Consider the following 9,323-nt stretch of genomic DNA (forward strand, 5'->3'; position numbering starts at 1 on the left):
GTTGCAGCTCAAGTCAACTACAAAATCCACAATGCAATGTTCTCTCTATGGACTGGCTGGCAAGCTAGCAAGCAAGCAAACGTAGCTACACACAATAATACCAAAGACAATATCAGCATTTAAAGTAGCTAGTTAGTTGTAAAATCCCTTAAACTGCATTATCAATTTAGGTGTCTACAATCTCACCATGTTCAACTTGCAGCTCGATGTGCCTCACAGAGTGGAGTCTAACTTTCGCAATGGCAGATATACCACGCTAGGTCAATGGGCTGCGCGGTGCATTCTGGGCGATTCTGGGAAAGGGAACGTTTTTCCTCAAGGAGTGAATGGGAATCTACTGGGTGCTAGCTCCAAAACCCAACATTAACCCAAATTTTGTCAACAAGAAGTAAAACATTGCAAATCTTTTCCGAGATGTGAGATAATTAACTTAGAAATTGTGACATTATGTATTTGAGGGAAACGGGTGCGTTTCTCGACATATACACTAACTGTGCTCAAATACCCATACTGTATACTACATGACATGAGTTCATTTTAGTATATTGTAAAGTAAACAAACAGTATTCTTTCAGTTGAGCATACTAGCTCTTCGCCTGTCCCCCGGAAGTTGATGCTGTTGCTATGCAACCTCTTGCTAGCATAACAAATGACTACTTAGTCATTTTAAAACTTCGGGTGTGTTCTTAAATTCAATCTGGAGTGCCAGAGTGTGCTCGTAAATTCAGAGCATTGTCTTGGAGCGCACACTGGACGCTCGGGCCAAGGAGTACGGTTGATTTGAGCATTCTTACCCTCTACGGGCCACGGGGGCAGTATTGAGAATTTTGAAAGAAATATGTGCCCATTTTTAACTGCCTCCTACACCAACTCAGAAGCTAGGATATGCATATTATTAACACATTCGGATAGAAAACACTCTGAATTTTCTAAAACAGTTTGAATGGTGTCTGTAAGTATAACAAAACTCATATTGCAGGCAAAAACCTGTGAAAAATAGATTTAAAAAAATGAGAATTTTGTGACTGTACTATTTAGTGTCATTGTTTTAAAGATACCACAGTGAGAAAGGATTCAGTTCGCAACTCCTACGGCTTCCACTAGATGTCAACGATCTTTAGAAAGTTGTTTGAAGCATCTGTCATGAATACAGACCGAATTAGAAAGCTTACAAGTTGACACGTCATCACTTCATTTTTTGCGCCTGCGCATGAATCTGAGAAGAGTGCCTTTGTCATTATCGTTTATTCTAGACACTTGATAGGTTGTGTGAAAATATTACTGATGTTTACTGATGTTTCACGTTAAAAATGGAACAAAAGATTAGTGCTAAACAACGTTTGACATGTTTAAACAAACGTAAATAGATTATTTACTAGGTTTTCTTTAGCTTTTCGACGTGACTTTACACTGCCCACCTCATTTTGTGGGAGCCTACTGAACGCTAACTATTTGGACATAAATTATGAACTTTGTCAAAAGAAACCACATTTGTTCTGGACCTGGGATCTCTGGCAGCGCCTTCTGATGGAGATAATCAAAGGTAAGGGGATATTTAGAATGTTATTATCGATATTAGATGATGCTAATGCTAACGGTATAGCTTAGCTTAGCTTAGCATATAGCTTATTGTTGTTAGCATAGTACCCAGTTTATGCAAAATGTGATTTCCCAGTAAAGTTATTTTGAGATCTGGCCATTCGGTAGCAATTACGAGATGATAATATATTATTCTTTGAATGACAATATTATAATTTACCAATGTTTTCGAATAGTAATTCCGTGATTTGTAATGCTGGATTCACTGGGTGCATTCGAGCCGAAAAAAATTCTGAATTTCACCGCGACTGTAAATGCTGTTTTTGGATGTAAATATGAACTTGATGGAACTAAAAATGCATGTATTGTATAACATAATGTCCTATGAGTGTCATCTGATGCAGATTGTCAAAGGTAAGTGCATAATTCTAGCTAGTTTTCTGTCTGTTGATGCCCTTCTTTGAATTGGCTAAACATTACACGCAGCTATTGTCAATGTACTCTCCTCACATAACCTAACTTTATGCATTCTCCGTAATGCCTCTGAAAATCGGACAGCGTGGTTAGATTTAGGAGATATATCTTTCAAATGGAGGAAAATAGTTGATTATTTGATTTTTTGAAATGATTACTCTTGCAGTTTTGAATTCCCCGCCATGGTCACATGACAATGAATCCCAATACCGGGATAAGATCGGGATAAGATCCTCAACAGGTTACCTTACAACGGCAGTCAAGCGCCCAAGCTAATACTGGCTAGCTTGCCATCTACTTCCAGACACAAATGAGACCACTCTGACCATTTTACTCACCCTAGCAGAGCTGGTTAGGCTGTCTTCATGTTATCCAGAGTAGAGGTCGACCAATTATGATTTTTCAACGCCGATAGAGATTATTGGAGGACCAAAAAAAGCCTATTCCGATTAATTGGCCGATTTTTAAATATATATTTATAATAACGATAATTACAACAACACTGAATGAACACTTAATTTAACTTAATATAATACATCAATAAAATAAATTTAGTCTCAAATAAATAATGAAACATGTTCAATTTGGATTAAATAATACAAAAACACAGTGTTGGAGAAGAAAGTAAAAGTGCAATATGTGCCATGTAAAAAAAGCTAACGTTTATGTTCCTTGCTCAGAACATATGAAAGCTGGTGGTTCCTTTTAACATGAGTCTTCAATATTCCCAGTTAAGAAGTTTTAGGTTGTAGTTATTATATGACTATTTCTCTCTATACCGTTTTTATTTCATATACTTTTGACTATTGGATGTTCTTATAGGCACTATAGTATAGAGAGCCTAATCTCGGGAGTTGATAGGCTTGAAGTCACAAACAGAGCAATGCTTGAAGCACAGCGAAAAGCTGCTGGCAAACGCAGGAAAGTGCTGTTTGAATGAATGCTTACGAGCCTGCTGCTGCCTACCACCGCTCAGTCAGACTGCTCTATCAAATATCAAATCATAGACTTAATTCTAATATAATAAACACACAGAAATACAAGCCTTATGTCATTAATATGGTCATCCGGAAACTATCATTTCGAAAACGAAACGTTTATTCTTTCAGTGAAATACGGAACTGTTACTTATTTTATCGAACGGGTGGCATCCCTAAGTCTAAATATTGCTGTTACATTGCACAACCTTCAATGTTATGTCATAATTATGTACAATTCTGGCAAATTCATTACGGTCTTTGTTAGGAAGAAATGGTCTTCACACAATTTGCGTCGAGCCAGGCGGCCCAAACCGCTGCATATACCCTGACTCTTAAGATATCCAGTGGAAAAACCACTTTACAATAGTGCATCTAAATCTTTTTTTTGGGGGGGGGGGGGGGGGTAGAAGGATTACTTTATCCTATCCCAGGTATTCCTTAAAGAGGTGGGGTTATTTGATTATATGCAATGCAGGACAAGCTATCATAAACCATGTGTAGTTAACTAGTGATTATTGTTTTTTATAAGATAAGTTTAATGCTAGCTATCAACTTACCTTGGCTTCTTTCTGCACTCATGTAACAAGTGGTCAGCCTGCCACGCAGTCTCCTCATGGAGTGCAATGTAATCGGCCATAATCGGTTTGATGTATAAGTAGCCAACTAACATTAGGTAGCTAGCTAACATATTGCTGTAATAATATGCAATGTGGTTTGTAAGGACAGCGTAGCTAACAAATTGTCAGCCAACATAACATGTAAGGTAATTTATTTGAAAAGTTATTACATTACTCAACATTTGTCATAATTAGTTAAAGCTATGAATTTGTATCCGATCTCGTACTTCGGCTGCGTACTTTCCGCCATTTTCTTCAAATCTGAAAATGATGTGTAGCTATGCCCATTTCCTGAAGAATTGCATTATGGGCCCTAAAGTACAGACAGTGTCCTCTGCGTGTATACTTCATATTTTGGCAAATTTAGTACGACATCCGGGAACATTTGACATACTAACTATATCCATACTATGATCAATAAGCATACTATATACATTCAATTCACATCACAAATAGTATGGTTAGTATGAGTATTCGAGCGCAGCTAATGACTTTGAGAAGGGATTGTGTGACGATTAGCTTAGCAACCGCGTGAGCAGCACAATAACGTGAACGCAATTTGTCAACAGTCTGCTGGGTGCTGCATTATACATTCCGATCTCCTTTCTATAATATATCTGGCAACAGCACCATGTAATGCACTCTGGCCTAAAGAGGCAGACAAAAAGGAAAAATGTGATAGACCCTCCATTAAATAAAAAAATACTCAAGGTAGGAATATCGCAAAAATTTTATCAATGGCTCATTCGAGAAAAAACATTCTCCCGAGTTATCACATCAGCCAGTATTGAAATCTGACATGTATGATAAGACGTTTTCACAATCTAAAGTCATATTCCTATTACCTTCCAGTTTACTGAGAGCGACTTTATCTCAGTACTAACCCATACCGGACGGATCTGACTACTTGAACGCCAATAACTCAGATACACATGCAAACATGAAATAACACAGGGAAATCGATAGAACATCACTCAGAGATGCACAAAAACAATACAACATTTAAAATGGGTGAACCTTTCCTTCAAGGACCAATGGAATGGTCTAAAATGATCAAAATCCACCCACCTATGACATAGGGCCATGCAAAATGAACTTGTCCATTGTCATGCTTGGTTCAATTGCTATGGACGAGAGAAAACCGAATATCCAATATAAAACTCACTTTAAATTTATAATCGGTGCGGAATCATATACCTACCAGCTCTTTAAAAAGTCAGGTAAAAAATATATATACGTTCCTGTGGATATTTTGTCTCAAATTTCGAGCAGCTAAAGGACAAACCGCACGTACAAGCGGTAGAGTAAGTTTAAATGTAATTTTATTCAACATTCTGGCTTGTATGAAAAATGTACACGATTTTGGAAGCATTAGTTTGTCTGTATATACCAATTGTGTATTACATCCTGATAAGACAAACACGCTAACGTTACTAGCACGCTATAGTTAATAGCTAGTTAACGTTAGCTAAATACTTTCGCCCACACATTCAATAAATAACATTACTGCAGTGCAATTCCCCGTCAGATAATTGGATGTATAGCTAGCTAGGTAACGTGACTTTTTGGGGCGAATGCAAGTGAAGATTAAAGGAGTAATGTTACTAGCCAGCTAACGTTAGCTAGCTAAGTGTCATTAGCATAACAAGCTACCTGGCCAGTGAGGAAGCCCAAGTAAACGTGAGATATTTCAGGCTTTACATAATGAAATAATTGACATAGCCGTCAACTGCTTTGCAAACTGTGTTGATTTGAAATAATAGCTTGGAAATGTTATTGAAGACGACTCTTACCTTTGACTGAGGAAGTGAGCGCCATGATGACTTCTGAAACGGGAGAGGCTATTACCAGAGAGGAAGAGGCAAGCGAGAGGGTTTACTCCACCCAAAACATGTCCACGTCAAGCAACTCATTAATTATTAAGCAGGTGAGGCGTTTTTGTATGGTGGGGGCAATGAGTGTCGAATTTAGGAGATAAAAATGAAATTCTATTTTGATCAAATAAAAGTTGGAATGCTTAGGTTATTAGGAGTGGACTGATACGTGTGATGCATGTGGCATCCTGGCAACTGTGTGGAAAAAAATGACTTTATCAGTTGTTGTTGGTTAAGGGCTTGTAAGTAAGCGTTTCATTGTATTTTTTTTTTATTTTTATTTAACCTTTATTTAACTAGGCAAGTCAGTTAAGAACAAATTCTTATTTACAATGACGGCCTAGGAACAGCGGGTTAACTGCCTTGTTCAGGGGCAGAACGACAGATGTTTACCATGTCAGCTCTGGGGTTCGTTCCAGCAACCTTTTGGTAACTAGCCCAATCCTCTAACCACTTGGCTACCTGCCGGTGCATGTGACGAATAAAATGTGATTTATTTTGTTCCTGGTGAAATGATTTACATTTATGAGGCTAGCATAGCGTCTCACTCTCCATTGAATTCAGGCGGTTTGACGTCAACACTCTCTTCGAATATTCAAATGATATTCAAATAACGAGCTGTATCCACCAATCCAAAGAGAGCATAGGAAGACGCCGTTCCACGCTGTGGACATCAAATTCCATTGTTAGGGCTGAGACCTGGGCGTCTCGTCATTATATCCAGTATCTCTGGCTATACAGCCATAGCGTCTTATGCCGCGTCCACGTACGTCGGAACCTCGGACATTTCTCACTTGATAACAGGTTGAACGCGGCACCTATCGCTATACAAGTTAGCAAGTCGAACATTTTTGAGTTTCCTAGTTCCGAATGTGACGGGAACGCGGCAATTACCCAAATTGGTGACGTATGTCGTGGAAACGATTGGTTTCGGTTCAGTCAGTCGCCCTGATGAGCCTTTCATGTTCTTTAAAAGCTCAATGGCCCTTCCCAGCAAGCTAGTTCATGCTGGCTAGCTGGCAAATCAAATGTTATTTGTCACGTGCGCCGAATTTCAACAGGTGTAGACCTTACAGTGAAATACTTACTTACAAGTCCTTAACCAACAATGCTTTAAGAAATTAAGGGAAAAAATACAAATAAAATGTTAAGTTAAAAATACAAAAATGTAACAGCAGCAGTAAAATAACAAGCGAGGCTACATACAAGGGGTTACCGGTGTTAGTTGGGGTAATATGTACACAAGGGGTTACCGGTGTTAGTTGGGGTAATATGTACATGTAGGTAGAGTTAAAGTGACTATGCATAGATTATGAACAGAGAGTAGCAGTAACGTACAAGAGGGGTCTGGGAAGCCCTTTGACTAGCTGTTGAGGAGTCTTATGGCTTGGTCGGGGTAGAAGCTGTTAAAAAGCCTTTTGGACCTCGACTTGGCACTCCGGTACCGCTAACCGTGCGGTAGCAGAAAGAACAGTCTATGAGTGGGGTGGCTGGAGTTTTTGACAATTTTTAGGGCCTTCCTCTGACACCGCCTGATATAGAGGTCCTGGATGGCAGGAAGCTTGGCCCCAGTGATGTACTGGGCCATACGCACTACCCTCTGTAGTGCCTTGCGGTCAGAGGCCGAGCAGTTGCCATACCAGGCAATGATGCAACCAGTCAGGATGCTCTCATTGTTGCAGCTGTAGAACCTTTTGAGGATCTGAGGACCCATCTCAAATCTTTTCAGTCTCTTGAGGGGGAATAGGCTTTGTCGTGCCCTCTTCATGGCTGTCTTGGTGTGTTTGGACCATGTTAGTTTGTTGGTGATGTGGACACCAAGGAACTTGAAGCTCTCTGAGCATACACCCCTGAGGGGCCCCCGTGTTGAGCGTGGCAGATGTGATGTTCCCTACCCTTACCACCTGGGGGTGGCCCATCAGGAAGTCCTGGATCCAGTTGCAGAGGGAGGTGTTTAGTCCCAGGATCCTTAGCTGAGTGATGAGCTTTGAGGGCACTATGGTGTTGGACGCTGAGCTGTAGTCAATGAATAGCATTCTCACATAAGTGTTAATTTTGTCCATGTGGGAAAGGGCAGTGTTGAGTGCAATAGAGATAACACCATCTGTGGATTTGTTGGGGCTGTATGCAAATTGGAGTGGGTCTAGGGTTTCTGGGATAATGGTGTTGATGTCAGCCATGACCAGCCTTTCAAAGCACTTCATGGCTACAGACGTGAGTGCCACAGGTCGGTAGTCATTTAGGCAGGTTACCTTAGTGTTCTTGGGCACAGGGACTATGGTGTTCTGCTTAAAACATGTTGGTATTACAGACTCAGTCAGGGACAGGTTGAAAATGTCAGTGAAGACACTTGCCAGTTGGTCAGCACATGCTCAGAGTACATGTCCTGGTATGTCCTGCGGCCTTGTGAATGTTGATATATATAGACAGCTACGAAAAATATAGATGTAATTTCTCTTGGTAAATAGTGTGGTCTAAAGCTTATCATGAGATACTCTACCTCAGGCGAGCAAAACCTCGAGACTTCCTTTGATTTCGTGCACCAACTGTTGTTTACAAATATGCATAGGCCGCCGCCCCTTGTCTTACCAGAGGCCGCTGTTCTATCCTGCCGAAAAAGTTTAAAACCCGCCAGCTGTATGTTAATCATGTCGTCGTTCAGCCACAACTCGGTGAACATAAGGCATTCATTCTTAAATGTCCCTCTGGTAGGATATACGTGCTCGTAGTTCGTCTATTTTATTATCAATTGATTGTAAGTTGGCTAATAGGACCGATGGTAAAGGTAGATTACCCTCTTGGCGACTGATCCTTACAAGGCACCCAGACTGTCTTCCACGATACCTCCGTCTTTTCCTATTTATTTAGTATTTATTGGTCACTATCTGGATGTCACCGTGACATGCCCGGTGCAACGATGTTGCATAGAGGTGCTTGCTAGCCACTTGATTCCGGCGACAGGTCTCCCAAGATAGACTCCAATGGGAGCAAATTAATCATAGTGCGCAGAACCAAGCACGAGCTAGATTCAGTGAAGTGCTCCTGTGCAATAACTCAATTGTTTGTTTAAAACTTTGGCAAAGGGTAAAGTCTACAAAATACAGTCCACTGTTTGTTACAGATTCTAGTTTTGGAAACGTATGGAAAAAGGTATGGAGATCAAATGTTTAATCGACGAGAATTTGCTGAATGTCAGGCCAAAATCCATCTCGCTCTATCTTCTCCCACTGCGAGTCACTGGGCTTCCTCTCTTCACCATATTTGGTAGTGAGTGGAAACGCCAACCCGATGCTTCACATTTATACATCCGGTGAAATATCTGGTCCATTGGTCAGACCAGTGTTGAGTAGACCTTAGCACGGGTACTTCCTGTTTGAGTTTTTGCCTATAGGAACGGAGGAGCCAAAAGGAGTCGTTCTTCCTAGAACAGTTAAAAATGTATTATTTCTTTAAATGTTTTGATGTATCTGTAACCAAGAAAAACAACTTCAACTGTTCCCGACCATGGCAACACCTCCTTGGAAATCATTCAATCCTGACACACAACCACACCCTCCCATCAGTATTTGTAACCCGTACAAATATTTGGGGGCATCTATGCATTCATGAAGAATATGATGATTGTATGCCATTTTCCTCCATGGAATAGCTAAATTTATTAAGATACATAATGCAGAATGAGGAATAGGTGGCTCAGTTCAGCTAGCTCTAAATGTGGCACTTTTTTTATGTTTCTCATCCGTGGTGCAAAGTACTTAAGTAAAAATACTTGAATGTACTACTTAAGTAGTTTTTGGGTTTATCTGTACTTTGCTTTACTATTTATATTTTTGACAATT

At 40.1% G+C, this 9,323-nt stretch overlaps 1 protein-coding gene across 1 annotated transcript in view; it reads right to left on the bottom strand.

Moving 5' to 3' along the window:
- The window catches only part of ireb2 (iron-responsive element binding protein 2), a 35,241-nt gene extending 29,734 nt beyond the window's left edge, over positions 1 to 5,507 (bottom strand). The window contains exon 1 of the mRNA XM_029758441.1: positions 5,404 to 5,507. Within this exon, the coding sequence (XP_029614301.1) occupies positions 5,404 to 5,428 (25 nt within the window). The 5' untranslated portion in view covers positions 5,429 to 5,507. The remainder of the gene's footprint in view (positions 1 to 5,403) is intronic.
- Between the last annotated feature and the right edge of the window lie 3,816 nt (positions 5,508 to 9,323).

This window comes from Salmo trutta, chromosome 7, assembly GCF_901001165.1.
Source record: "Salmo trutta chromosome 7, fSalTru1.1, whole genome shotgun sequence".
Lineage (NCBI taxonomy): Eukaryota > Metazoa > Chordata > Actinopteri > Salmoniformes > Salmonidae > Salmo > Salmo trutta.